Genomic DNA, 15,572 nt, shown 5'->3' with positions numbered 1-15,572 from the left:
GAACTTGATGGCATAATATTTTTTTGTATTGAAAAACACATTGTGGCACATGAAAAAACATCAGCAACGTGAATCTGCCTTTCAATATTCTACTACTTCTGGAGGCATTGGAACACAATTTCGTATAGAGTGTACAGCATCTCCACATGTGAGCTATCATTAGGCGAGAGAAATAGGAGAGTTATAATATATCTGGGTGATGGGTTACAGTTTGAAATAACTTGCTGAATCAAGTCAGGGTTAGAATAAGCATAAAAGGATTCCAAGATGGCGGCTGCGATGACATGAGCGCAGAGAGGTCCATCCCCAAAGAGGCCTCAAATGTCAGGCAGGGCCAGGTAGCCCATAGTTTGAGGCAACACAGCGCACCCGATTTGCACAACAAATGTCCCTGATTCAGCAGATGCCCAGGGCGTTGACCGGATCATCAGCGATTCGGGGCAAGACAACAAGAGGAGGATAAGGAAGCGGCTATCGGAGTCATGGAACACCCTGGAGGAGGTGAAGTGACAGATGGCACTCCGGTTGCGGGGCAACGAGAGAAACGCACCCGCCGAGGCGCAAGCACACACGCAGGCTGGAGAGAGAAGACCTCCAGAGACCGTGCAGGGCGGGGGCAGCCCGATCAGCATTGACTCATATTGCCTTAGCCAGCCCACCAGAACATACTCATATTCATTTGGCAGCAACCTCTTGGGCGTAGCTGTGGGGCAGACAGCGTGGTGCCTGGGGGTACTCCGGAGAGACGGCTCAGTTCATTTGCGTCTCCCCAGACATGGAGCCGTAGGGGGAGAACTCAGTGCCCCTGTCGGTTCTTAGTCGGCCACCCTAAAACAACACAAGGAGGCACGGCAACAGCAATAATTTCTGGTTGGGGCTACACCATAGAGAGCAATGACAAACAGGCTGGTGTGTTGGCCGTGGCAATTGGGGCAAGGAGGGGGCTCTAATCTGGTGCCGACATAGACTACTGCCTCAGCGACTGCAGGGTCCACTGAATTCGGGGCCCCTCGCAGCCGATATACCGAAATAAAGATAGCAAGTACACATATGGACACATGGGAAGAAAGAAGTCTGGGGCCCGCATAGGAGCTCCCAACATAGGCTCCTAAAGAAAGGTGTGGAAGGCGGCAGGAAAGGAGAACTTGACTCCTCACTGCCGAATTGAAGCTACAAGAGAACACAAGTCCACAGAAGGCCCCTGGGGGAGAGCCCAATCCCGGGAAGCAGGGCCAGACTGGGACAAGAAATAGGCCTGGTCACCCAAAAAAAAGTGGCCCACCCCTCGCCTAAAAAGGTGCCCCACACCTCCCCTCACGACCCTTGACCTCTGATGACTTCACCGGAAGTGATGTCATTTGACCCCACCCCAAAGTGACATCCCGGGAAGCGATGAAACACAACCTTTCACCCCTTGACAATACAGGCAGTGGCATCAAATAGCATTGTTCCTAAGTACACTAAATTATTCCGAATCCAAGCAGACGTCCAAGGCCAAATGATAATATGTTATTGTATAGCACTTACACTTAAGCTCTTTTTTATAGAACAAATATGCATACAATATCATCCAACCTGTGTTGGTACTCATTTATCGACCTAAGAAGAATGAAAGGCTTTTTGAAAAAAATAGAAAACACAATTTGAATTTTTTTTTCTCTCCATTTTTCTTTCTTCCTAACCGGCCTAGGCATGTCCAGAAACCAGCCCCCACTCACCAGGGACGATTTCGGCCCGGCCACAAACCAAAAGGCCATGGGGCCAATCCAACCCTGCCGGGAAGCAAAGGGAAGGGTACACCCAGCAAGCTGCTGCAACCTGCAGTGGTTTGTGACGCCTCTATCCAACGATGCTGCGCTAGGGAATCTGATCCCCAAAGTCAGCATACCATCTAGCAGGAACTGGTAGATAAGACAAAGACAAAGATTATCAGCTCACCCTCCACAATGGCTGCATCCAAGGTGGACATCGAGGCATGCTTTCAGGAGTTCCAAGACAAATTCATTACCACATTCCAGATGCAATTTGGGGCATTTGTGGGGGAAGTGAAGCAATCACTCTCGGGCATGAAGGAAGATATTCCAGCCTTATAGGAGCGAACGGACACAACTGAAAGGGCTTCCAAGAAATAGTGGAAGACAACAGCAAAATGGACAAAGCCCTGGAGGATTTGACTAGGGTCTCCCATAACACTGAGCTGCAATGTGAGGGCCTAGAAAATAGATCTTGCGGATCGAATATCCGTATTCAGAACTTGCCTGAAACAGTACGTGATGCAGACCTGAAAGAAACAGTCCTACAAATATTCATGGCTCTCCTGGGGGATGAAAGGGCAGCAGACATCCCGTTTGACAGGATACATAGAACAGGGCCCAAAACGCAAGAACCAGGCATGCGACCGAGAGATGTTGTGGTTGCGCTGGCGAGATATCCCCAAAAGGAATACATTCTGCGTGCTGCCCGGCAGGCAGAATCAATTTCATACGACGGCACGGAAATACAACTATACCAGGATCTGTCCCAGGTGACCCTTCAGATGTGAAGGGAAATGGAAGCCCTGGTGAAAGTGTTCCAAACCAAGCGGGTCAAATGCAAGTGGACCTTCCCCTTTGGCCTGCTCTTTCACTGGGAGGGTCGATAGCATAGAATGACTACAAGGGAAGAAGGGATTCAGCTATTGCACATCGACAAAGAGGACAACATCCCAAAAGCAAGGGAGGACCCAGACTTCCCCAATGCCCCAAACCATGGGAGTGGTCACCTGTAAAGTGGAACGGCAGGCGGTACCAGCCTTGGGGCTCATACCCCAAGGAAAATAAAGTCGAAGACACCCGGAGCAAGTAACCAGCTAATTGCACATGCAAAAGTGGGATGCTGCAAGTTCAAGAACTACGCTCTTTGGGGACGGAGGCCCCCTCTGGACGTTCTAATTGTAGTCACGGCAGGGGCTTTAGGATACCCCACAAGTTGGCCCTATCAGATTTTGTAAGCTGAAGCTGCAGACTATTGGCCCAAGGACCATGTAGCTACTTTAGCTCGCACCAGGGCAGGAGGGGTGGTTACGGGGAGGGCAAAGAAGGGGGCTTGGTAACTGGGGGGGGTTTTAGGGAGAAGTTTGGGAGGAGGGTGTTGGGGGAGGGACTAAGAAGGGGAGCGAGTACTACAAGCGGTTGAACCAAGGTAAAACCACTAAAGAGCTTACAATAAACACTCACCCATGGTCAAACTACTTACCCTGAATGTGCGGTGGCTGAACACCCCGGTGAAAAGAAAAACTTGAGAGGCTTCTGTCACACCATCGGCCAGATATAGTGGCACTGCAAGAAACACACATCAAGCAGCTAGATAGGCATAGATTGAAGCTGAGTCAATACCCTCTAATTTGCAAGCAAATTCCCGGGGTAAGGTGGCAGGGATCCTATTAGCTTTAAAGTAGTGAACGACAACGCAGATATTGAACTCTCAGGCAAACAAGGAAGGGAGGTTCCTGTTCCTTATAATAACGGTACCGTCCATATACGCCCCAAAAGCGGGACAAGATGGCTTCCTGAGAACTGTCCTTACGGACCTGGAACCGTTTGTTAGGGGAGAGATTCTGGTAATGGGGACTTTAACATGGTGTGGGATCCCCAGAGATACAAGCAACAAAAATGTGTATCGTCATTCACCACCATCACTATCCCTTCAGACGAAAATGGCACACTTAGCACTGCAGGATGCATAGACATCACTTTGCGGGTCGGAATCAGGCTTTACCTTCTATTCCCATGTACACCACTCCATCTCCCGAATAGATTAAATCTGGTTCTCTACTGCACTTTTGAGCAGGATATCGCAGGTATATCTCCACACAATAGCACTGTCGGTTAATGCCCCGATTTCAAAGACACTAAACCTCAAGCAGAATAAAAGGGGACTTTGGAGTTGGGGTTTCCTTAAAGAGATACTAGCGGACCCAGTTCTGCGGGAGGAACAGGGAATCAAAATGAGGGTATACTTCTAAACTAATTCCTCCCAGGAAGTGTCCGAAAACGTCTTATGGGATGCCTTCAAGGCACAGCGGCAAAAACAACAGAGCCTTAGAAATGGAGTTAGAGCAGGACCTCAGGACATTATGAAAAGATGGTCTCTGTGACTCAGCACAAAACTTCTGAGGGCATACTGAAACACCAGGGGGAAGCTAGAGGTCCTCCAGACGAGAAAAGGGGAGAGGAATCTACTCTCTATGAAACAGAAATACTATGTAAAAGCCAATAAGGCTGACAGATAACTGGCCAGACAGCTAAAACAAAGGTTGGCCTCGCAAACGATTCAGGGGATAGTAGGCCCCCATGGGGTTAGAGTAACTACCATCCCGGAAATTACAGAGCAGTTCGTAGATTTCTATTCTGCATTATACAAATCTGATCACCTTGAACAGTCCATACCAAAATCATATCTGCAGTCACTATCATTGCCTAAAATGTCCCCAGGGTAGCGGGAAACGCAGGCGGTGGACCATGCCATCAGAAATCTTCCACTAAATAAATCCCAGGGTCCAGATGCCTATCCAGCAGTGTTCTGCAGAGCGTTCCAACAGACGCTAGCGCCAAAACTAACCCGCCTGTTTAACTCCTTTGGCAAAAGTGGCCATATACCCAAGAGATGAAGGAGGCGAAGATTATCCTCTTTCCCAAACTGGCTATAAAGGTCTGACACAGTGCGGATTGTACTGGCCTATTGCTCTCGTAAATGTAGAAGCAAAAATCTACACAAAGATTTTGGCTAACAGATTAGAGGCCCTCTTGCGGAAATTAATCCACCCAGACCAAGCCAGTTTCATTCAACAAAGGCAGACCCATGACAACATCCGGATAGCATGCCACATCATAGAAAAGATCTCACAGAAGGAGGCTCCAGCTATTCTTCTTTTGTTTCATTGAACAATGAAAAAGCCTTCAACAGAGTTTAATGGTCTTTTCTATTTAACACTATGGAAGCAATGGTGTTTGGGTCAAAATTCTTGAACAAAATCCTGGCAAACTATCGTAGCCCAGTCGGCCGTCTTCTGATTAATGGTCAAATCTCCCAGCCGATCTCGTTACAGAGGGGCACTAAACAAGGATGTCCCCTTTCCCCACTACTGTTTGCTATTCATCTAAAACCTTTCTTAGTTAAGCTACGGACGAGTCAGACGATCCGGGGGATCCCTTTTGCTAAGTAAGAACATAAAGTGAGGGCATATGCCAACAACATACTCCTTACCTTAACGGACCCAGAGAATTCCCTGCAGGGAGTGGTCCATGAAATCTAAACGTTCGGAACAGTAGCCGGCCTAAACGTCAATGTATCTAAAATTCAAAATTCAGAATCTCTCAATGGAGAGGGACTGGCTCCAGAGAGTCATGGGGACGATGCAATTTCGATGGGTGCAGGAGGGCGTTAACCTTCTGGGGGTCACAATTACGTGGACACTGAATGGATTATACTGGGCAAATTACCAACCTTTTTTTAGCACTACTCAAACAGCAGCTACATAAATGGGCCCTCTGTCTGTCTCGTGGTTGGGGCGGATAAATGCGATCGAAATGGTTGTACTTCCCAAGATCCTATATTATTTTCAGTCCTCCCGATTCCGGTCCCTCAATAATTTTTTCAGACACTAAATAAACTAATCACGCCATATATTTGGAACAACAAACCCCCCGCCTGGCACTGAAGGCACTAATGACACCCACACATTAAGGTGGACTAGGCATGCCGAACATCTGTATGTATTACTGGGTGGCCCAACTCTGTGTGATTAAGGATTGGTACATGGAAAGCTCTGAGAAGAGGTGGTTGCAAATGCATAGGGGAGTAGTAGGCCGACTGCTGGGAAAGGTTCTCTGGCTAAACAAAGCAGACCGCCCACTGAATACGCACATATCCAAGGTCACAAAACAGGTAGAAAATATGTGGGATAGAGTAGCTAAGCATCAACAGACCACCTCTTTTCCGTCCCCTTTCACGCCTTTATTTGGTAACCCCCAATTTACCCCTGGGCATGAGAAGGGCACTTTTCTCCTTTGGAAGTTGACAGCATGCACAAAACTAAGGGATATGTTTCAAGGGGTGGAAATGAATCCCCTCACTCAATGTAAGACTGAATTGGGGCTGACAGAGGGTGATGGACTACAATAGTTTCAACTCCGGTACTGGTTATCTACTCCTGTCAATCTAGCGGCAGCAACAAGGCCCCTCACATCATTTGAGAAATTCCTGATTGCAAATACGGGTGATAGGCACCTTATTTCCAGCCTGTACAAATCGGTGTTCGATGCAGAGACCGACCCAGGGCTTAAATATAAGGTTAAATGAGGAAATATGCTGGGCAAACCTATCCCACAGGAGGATTGGGAACACCTATGGAAAGATATCCCCAAACTAACACAAGCCAATCAAATCAGGGAGATTTGGTACAAAATTATGACCCAATGGCATTATACACTGGTGCGTCTGCATCTGATGTATTCTACTGTCTCCCAGAACTGTTGGAGAGATTGTGGGGGCTCAGGGGACTGGATGCATGTCTGGTGGAGTTGTCTGAATTTGGGGGAATGCTGGAAGACAGTTAATAATAATATGCAATTCATGTTTGGGAATCATAGTGTCAGAGAAGGAAAGCCTACTTGGCATTGGAGACCGGAATGATAGATCCTGGCCGAAGCATAGATGGAAGACGTATGCCATTCTGAGCCTGGCGGCTCTGCTGGTCATTGCGCAGAAATGGAAAACCAAAGATCCCCCTCACGAAAAAGATTGGTTGGTTAAGGTTTGGGACTTTGTTTCGCTGGAATGGATCACATATTGCCTCCAAGGAAACCAAACAAAGTTCACGAGGGAACTAGAGATGGTGTTAACCTTCTTACAAGATGACTACTGGGAATCTTACTGCCCTAAAAAACTTTAAATCCTAGAGATCGAGTGAAGGGAAGCGTACACTGGGCTCACCTCGAACTATTGGGAGGGAGGTGGAGGTTGGAAGGGTGTGACTGGTTTTGTTGATGGAGACATTCTCTTGTGTTAGATTGTTCATGTTGTGCCTTAACAAAATGCCAATAAAAAGTAATATAAAAAAACAAAAAGAAGAATAAGCATAAAAGTTAGGATTTGAATTAGCGTTCGGATTAATGATCCAATACAAAATGGACCAAAAGCGGAGTGCCAGGATAGAGTTACAGTGAGTGTTAGTATTTTGACTTGTTGATCAAAAGTAGCACCATTTAGTGCAGGGTGTTATCACAGATGCAAACAGATGTAGAATGATATCAATATGAGTAACAGTGCATGTGTTTATTTAAAGAGTCAATCATTTGTATCCCACAATACATCCACTCCCTAATAATCTGTGACTAAGCAAGGAGGAGCTATAGTCCACTATTGGCTCAAAAGACACTCGTGAAAATCGGTGAGCAGGGTAATTCATGAAAATAAATGAGCCAGGAGTTGATCATTACCCAGCTAACTATACTTAAAGGACAAGGCTTAACATTGGGTTGCTCTCCAGTGGCTCAGTTCTGCTCTGTTCTATCAGGAATGTCCAAAAAAGAACCCATATGTCCAAAGTCAACATTGCACTGCATTGTTCTTACCACTTACTCACATTTCTGATTTGCTCACTATAGTGCAGTGCTTCCAATGGAAGCTCAGATAGCCTTCGCTGTCGGTCCATGCTCACCTCAATGAAACTAGAGTGGTTGGTCCCATGCTTGCTGTTGAAGCAGTTCAGATTGCTTCTTAAAGAGCTGAGATTGTCACTCTCTACCTGTCTCTAGGTCTGGCGGATGCCACCAAAACTGCTGCCAGTGGCTGTGTCCAGCAAGCCTTTGCCATTTGGCCCCTTCCATCTCCATCATCATTTGACCATTAAAAGACTCTGTTATGGGCAAGGGTTTGTTAAAAACCCTTTTAATGCTTTTCTTCCTCTACATTAGAGTATGGGCTACCAGTCCTGCTACACTCTTGGATTCAGGCTTAGAAATTTTAAATATACATCATAAATCCGAAAAATGATGACCTTTTTTATTAATGCTATAACAAGATATTTTTGCAAATTGTAATTAATCCCATTCAGGCATGGATTGCGTACCCAAAAACTTCATCTATCAAGTTGCAGTGTGGACACTGGGAACGTCTGATATGGAATTTTTGGGCAGATCTCTATTGCAACACACTAGTTCTATGCTACATTGACTTTTGTTTTCTTAACTACTTACTGATCGCTCCTCTGAGATTTCATCTAAGAGAAAGCAGAAGCAGGCCAACCACTAGGCAGGCAGACTCATTGGTTGTCAGTACAGAGCCACCTTAGAGCTACTCCAGAGGCCCCCCCCTCCTGACCCCTCCAGCCCGCCTTGACTAACCGGCATGAATGGCAGACTGTCACAGATTAACTTCAAGGTAATTGAAATCAACATGGTGAACTGTTGCCATCTACAGGGCAGTCGTGGAAAATGTAATGAGTGATACAAATATTTCAGAAGGCTACTCGGCCACAGAGCTGAGTACCATGTAAAAATAAATGGTACTCAAGCCTCCTAAAAGGTACTCAACCATGCTAATGGTTGATTGTGTTTTGTGAGCACTGTTCTGGGTACATCTTGTTGGCGAAACTAACAAGCAGTCTGCTAAAAATGAATACAATACAAACTGCAATTACCATCAATCTCTCATCTTCTTAGTCAACAAAGCCACAATCTTCAGAACACTCCTCAATTTCCAAACTAATTCCACAACCCATTTTACAACGTTCTTCTTGTGCTGTCTTTAGCGTTCTGCAATTTATATTTTTCCTGTAACTATATTGAAAGAAAGTTACCTGATGTGCATACAGAAGAGTGATCAACCTTATTTACGCTTGCAATTATTATACACAACCTATTCCAGGCAATGTTCCAACCTGGTGCAGTCATTAATTTGACAACAATGTAGGAGAACCTTCATTTTTAGACCCCATTCTGACGATAGTCCATGCTGGCCTTAGTTGTACATTGTCAGTGTGAAAAGAAGAGTAAAGGTGGTAAAAATGTAAACAAAGGTGGTAAAAGAACAAGGAAAGGCAAAAGAATTAAGGAAGGGGTAGGGCCACCCCTATAAAGGTAACATGTCAACATTCATGAAAAAATGAAAATGTTCTCATTTTTCAGGGAGCTTCAAAAACAGGGGATTCACATTTCTGACATACCGCCATCAAAAACTGGCAACATTGGACGTGATTGGCACGTGATAGTAACAAGGTTAGTCACGCTTACCATTCTAGAAGTACAACGTTGCACTCCATAGTCTTGCCTTTTTGCTTAATAAATCTGTACTAGGCATAATATTTGTACTATTCATACATGAATTGTCAGGAACCAGCACTTGGTGATTTCTTTGGATCTAATTCAGAAACATCCTCTAGCATGGTCCTTTTGGAGTTTGTCTCCAACCATTACCATAAGGTCAGAAGGTTGTGCCATGCTGATTGTACAGGATAATCATGCTTACCTCACAGCTGCTGAGGTCCAGTGATACCTCCTTCAAAACATGGTTGCTGGCCAGACCCAACAGAAGAGCTCTGTAACAATAAACCAAGACCCGACTGTCAGCTCACTTGTAGAGTAACAAAAGAAAACATAAATCAAAGTGGAATTACTTTTAAAACATTTAGCAGGTTGACTGGTAATTTCCTAAAAGTCAGGTCTTTGAGAGCCCCATCCACACCAGGTTTTCAATATAAACACCGACTATGTGAGAAATTCCCATAGCAATTGCCTGTACCAAAGTGTATTTTGAGTCCTTATTCTTAATCATGGAGTGGATTCTGCCGATGAGCATCGCACTTGGAGAGCAGTGGCACAGAAATGGTATTAGTTAAATATGCAATCTTCTTTAAAAATGTATATATTTAACATTAAAACCATTTATTCAACGCCCTAAGTGAATAAGTGGATAAAACCAGGTTTAAAAAAATATATGTCTAGTAGTAGGTACTGGCACTTCTGATGTCACACATTGCAAGATATAAGATACATTGGCAGAAAAGAGCATCGAGTAGCAAGGAACAAGTGGCAGTACAACAGGTAAACAAGAAAGAAACATTCAGAAAAGTTTGAACTGAATAGATCAGCACATGTAATTACTCAATCACATTAAAAGTAGAGCTGTGTTCAACAGTTATTTTTTCTACTTTATGCATTTAACTATTTCTCATATTTATTGTTGAAAATATGCATTCGGAAGAAGTGTTATTTTAATATAAAATATAACTATGATTTTATGTTGAAGGTTCCTGGAATAGATGGCACGCCTAGCCCTCAGTCTTTTGCCTTAGATGTGTTACTGACCCTAAAAGTACCAGATGTGGCCTTTAAAGAAACTGCTGTATGAATGCGCAGACAGCCCCCTTCAGCCAATTGGATTTACCATATATAGTGAAACGTAATGCACCACACTCTACCAGGCTTTCGGCTGACATTGTTGGTCTGTACACAGGTAGCCCAAATATGCATACAGGCCGTCACACTCCACTCCCTCCCAAAAACCATCGCTACTAGGTGACACCTGACCTGGCTTAAACTGTGGCAATCGAATAAAACAGATCAAACCAACTACAAAAAATCAATTGCAGGGTAGAAAAACAACCTCCAGATAGCTCCTGATTGACAGGTCCTATTGATGGCTGCTGCTTCTAAGGAGGGAAGAGGGCAGAGTAGGGAACTATAATGTGCTCAATCAAATCCGAGTCAGTGCACATGATCTGCAATAAGGGATCAGACATGGCCGCAATCATGGTGGGTGCATGACTGTGGCCTACAGAAAAGACTCGCACAGAGAGTGTAGACAGCCAAAATGCAATGTCCTCGGCTCAGCATAGCGGTAGCTTCATCGCCCTATTTATATCTTGAGGGGAGCGCATGGGTTTCCACGCTTGTTTGAAATGATTGCTTCCTGTCGTCTAGCTCGAGACACGGGTAAGAAGAGCTGAATGAATATAATGTATTTGTCTCATCATTATCAAGTATTTTCAATACATGACCATCCATTATAGTCAGTAACCCTAACTGTAAAACAATATAACGCATAATGACAGTAAACCCGTATTGACAATCACATAAAGAAACTGTATGCATTTTATGTAAGGCTTCACTGTCTCTTAAAAAGATGAATTAATAAACCCATGAAAAGACCATTCACATCTTTTAAAAGCAGCCATCATGAATAACATTTATAGGTTTATAACTCATAAATGGAGACAGAGCATACATGCACAACCTGACATATGGCTACCACCAATCAGTCTGAGCTACGAATGGTCGGTCATTGAGAGACTCGTTGCATTCAGGAAGGTTTGTTTGTAGGTCACTCCCAGCTGAAAGTTGCAGGGGGCATATATAACACTAATCAGAGCTCGAGTGTTACGTCATGTTATGTTACTATACTACCATAGTTTCAAAGTGCTGATCCTGGTCGGTCTAGTATTGGGCACACGCTTAGGGAAGGTGACCTTAGTCTGCAAGGAAGGAAAACAAAAGCAAAGTAGGAGGATGGAAAGCAGGAAAGGAGGTTGCAATCCTGGGAACTATCGACTAATCAAAAGAGCATTAATCTGAGCTTCTCAAGGAAAGTGTAATCACTATACTGACACTTGAGACACATGAAGCACTTCTGGTCTTCAGTGTCTGCACCAGGAGAGAAGAATCACATTCTCACAGCATTAGGAAGGCTCTCTTTGCTCCTAGTATACAACAGGATTCAATTCCAAAGAAAGACTCGCCACCGTGTTCCACGCTTTCTCCATTCCACAAGACCTCTTCAGTAAAAAGAACGATTGGGCCCTGCTGCAAGTAAAGCCATTCAGGCGACCTGCAACAGGGACTCTATTGTCCCTGTGCTGTACTGCCAGAGAACCTGGCTTTAAGACCTCACTAAGTATATCAGATTTTCCACAGACCTGGCAAAATGCAGGAAGAATTTGAATATAAAGACATGAAATTACGCGATGAGCAAAGTACATTTGTACAACAACCCAGGGACTTTAACACCTCTGCCAGGGCCTCACTAAAAGGTGAAGAATAGTATCCATAGTTAACTCACTGTGCAAATCCTATAAATGTCAAATGTGAATTAAAACAGATGGGTCTATAAGAATATTACTACAGTACTTGCTCTTGATTAAATCTCCTCGCCAATGTGAGTGGGCTAATAGATTTTCAAGCCCTACACTCGTCATGATTTGAAATGCAAGGTGAGGTATGCCACTACAAGAATCTGAACAGGCAAGTAATGCTACACACTTCTGACGGAGAGTAAAAGTGGATTGTTACTAGACACTGCAGTCTCTAGGAGAATGGGTGGTAGAAATATTTTGTGCTACTCGGAATGATGATGACATCATGGGAAGGAGAGGGAGGAAGGAAGGAAAGAGACAGAACGGGCGGAAGGAAACAGAAAGGGGGGAACAGGAAGAGAGGGGAAAGGGAGGAGACAAAGGTAGGAATGAAGGAGAAAGGAAGGGAGGGGTGAAGATGACACAAAGGAAGGGAGTAAGGAGACAGGAAGGAAGGAAGGAGAAAATGAAAGGAATGGGAAAATGTATAGATTAAGATACAAAGGAGTGGAGATAAGAAAAATAGGCATTGAAACCTGGCAACAAAAAGGTGGACGAGCAAGAGACAGACATTGGTTATTTGGTCAATTTTAAGAAGATTTTCATTGTTGCATTTTCAGATGCTATACAAGTCAGTCCTCAGTTCTACTGCTGACATTGTACTGCCCTTTGATGAGCTCATCCTCCTACTTGTCTGTTGGCTGTAATCATTGTCACTGTCCCCATGGGGGAGGCCATTCCCATGAGGCAAAAAGACATGGTGGCCCACGTTGACACCTCTGGCCGGGCCATATGCATCGCCACAGAGATGAGAAGGACTGCCTGGCTTCGGGCTACTAAATTCAACCCAGACGTCCAGGAACGCATATTGGACCTTCCATTCGAGGGTGGCAACCTCTTTCACTCCACCACAGATGAAAAAAGATAAAAAGAAAAACAGTTCCCAAACTGCAAAGTCTTTATCTATCCTTACAAAGGCCACGCCCTAGGCACACACCCAGTCGCATCAACACTCCAATAAGAGGTGGGCGTTCGGCAGGTTCCAGGGCTTCCAAGAATGGAGGTCTAGGCAGCCTGACCGTTCTCGGAGTCAGCACTGGCGCAAACAAGAAAAGGGGGGAGCAAGGGCTTCTTTCAGTCCCAATCCTTAGAGGGAAAGCAGACATGATGCGCCCCTTCGGGTCCACGTGTCTCCGGTGGGGGGCAGGCTTGTCCTTCACGCACAGTTTTGGCATCATAAGTTCGCAGACCCCTGGATCCTATCCGTAGTATCCATGGGGTACAGTCTACCGATTTCTTCATCTCCCCCCTCCTCCTCTCCTCCATTCCCACGGATCGGGACAGCCAGGCTGGCCTGAGAATTGTGTTGGACCTCTCCACCTTTAACCTCTCCTTCCCTCTTCAAAAATTCAAGATGGTTACGCCAGCACTCATAGCGGACACACTGTGCAGGGGAGACTGCATGTGCTCCCTCAATATGAAGGATGCTTATCTACACATCCTTATTTAGCAGCCTCATCAATCCTTTCTGAGGTTCAGGATCATGGGCTGCCATTTCCAATACAAGGTTCTACCCTTCAGCCTCAACTCAGCCCGCAGGGTATTTACCCGACTAATGAATGCAGTGGCGGCCCTCCTCAGGGCCCAGGGCCAGGGCCACCACGTCTATCCATACCTGGACGACTGGCTCGTCAGGGCGAGATCTCCAGAGGCAGTGCATCACACTTCCTCCGCTCTTATGACCACTCTCCATGAGCTGGGATTCTCCATCAACCTCAAGATATCTCAGCTGCAGCCTACCCAGGGCCTGACCTTTCTGGGCCTCATATGGGACACAGGCTCCGAGAGAGTTTTCCTCTTGGAGGACAAGATCATGGCCATCAAAAGGGCCGCAAGTCACTTCCTAAGCTGAGAGGTGACCTCGACCTGGTGGTACCACCATTTACTGAGGATCATGGTAGCGGTCCTACTGGCCGCCCCCCACACGAGACTCAAGATGAGGAGATTATAGCTTCACTTCGCAGCATCATGAAATCAGGAGCGGGGTTGCCAAGCAGAGCTTGTCAGCATTCCTCCTCCTCTCAGCCCGGACCTCACCTGGTTGTCCAGGGACTGCAACCTGCGGACTGGCAGTCCCTTCTAGCAGGCACCCCCTCAGGTCACCATCACCACGGATTCCTCCATGGAATGCTGGGGGGCTTCCCTGGACAACCACAGTATCCATGGAGTATGGTCCCTGCTAGAGTCAAGTGCGAAAAATACAAGTTCCAGAATTCTCAGAGCTAATTAACTTGTCACACCTGAAACAGAAATGCAGACCCGTCTGAAAAAACAAAGAAACTCAGCCTCCCTGAAGATTGATGAAGTCATGAAAACGTGCTTTGGGAGGAGAAGCTAAAGACTGGTAACAGAGCGCCTGCCTTCACATCTTTAAACAACCTGGAAGTGGACAGGCTCAGCAGACTGGGAGCGGACAATTATGAATGGCAATTGAATGATCAGGTCCTGCTCTGGGTCTTCAGCATATGGGGGCATCCTCAGGTGGACCTCTTTTCCTCCTGGTCCAACAGGAAGTGCTAGCAGTTTGCATCCTGACAGGGGCAAGGCCCTGGCTCCCTGGGTGACGCATTACAGATCCAGTGGAATGGCATGACAGTGTATGCATTCCCTCCCACACCCCTGATCCACAGGGTGATCTGCAAGATAAGGGAATCAGGTCACCTCCACATCATTCTGATAGTTTCATGGTGGCAGCAAGACCATGGTTCTCGGAGCTCCCCAGCCTCTCGGACAGGCCACCCAGTCACCTGCCACTGGGTCCAGCTCATCTCCTCTCGCAGCAGTGGGGCAGGGTCATCCACCCCATTCCACAGAAATTAGCCCCAGCAGCGTGGTTCCTGAACAGGTCACACTGAAGCATCTGAGCCTGTCTCAGGCTAACTCGGACACCATTTAGGGTGCTAGGAGCAGGGCAACTAGGAGGTAGTATAAGAGTAAATAGACCAGGTTCAGTCACTGGGCAGACTCTAAGGAGATCGACCCCCTTACTTGCACATTGGACGATGTGCTCTCATTCTCAGAACACCTCGCTCACTCAGGGGTGCAAATAGACACCTGCCGCACCTACTTGGCAGCCATAGGGGCTTACAGGAATTCTGAGGAGGAGGTCTTCTCCTCATCCAACCCGGTGGTTAAGCAGCATCTGGTGTGCCTCACCAGGCTCTACCCGCCTATCAAGAAGCCACACCCCGTGTGGGATCTCAATGTAGTGTTGGGCGCCCTGGCACACAAACCTTTCGAACCAATGGCGTCCGTGGACATCAGATTGGTCACAATTAAAACAGCTTTGTTGGTGGGTCTCACCTCTGCTCGCCGAGTCAGCAAGAGCCAGGCTTTGGTGGCATCAGAACCCTATACTACTTTCCACAAAGATAAGGCGGGCCCGAGAACGCACCCTGCATTC

General features: G+C 46.2%; 1 protein-coding gene across 1 annotated transcript in view; it reads right to left on the bottom strand.

Moving 5' to 3' along the window:
- The window catches only part of CARMIL1 (capping protein regulator and myosin 1 linker 1), a 1,545,633-nt gene that overhangs the window by 558,584 nt on the left and 971,477 nt on the right, over positions 1 to 15,572 (bottom strand). The window contains exon 17 of the mRNA XM_069613644.1: positions 9,508 to 9,577. Coding sequence (XP_069469745.1) covers positions 9,508 to 9,577 — 70 coding nt within the window. The remainder of the gene's footprint in view (positions 1 to 9,507; positions 9,578 to 15,572) is intronic.

Source organism: Ambystoma mexicanum, chromosome 5p, assembly GCF_040938575.1.
Source record: "Ambystoma mexicanum isolate Mex_15411 chromosome 5p, UKY_AmexF1_1, whole genome shotgun sequence".
Lineage (NCBI taxonomy): Eukaryota > Metazoa > Chordata > Amphibia > Caudata > Ambystomatidae > Ambystoma > Ambystoma mexicanum.
This window is presented reverse-complemented; position numbering and strand designations above follow the sequence as displayed.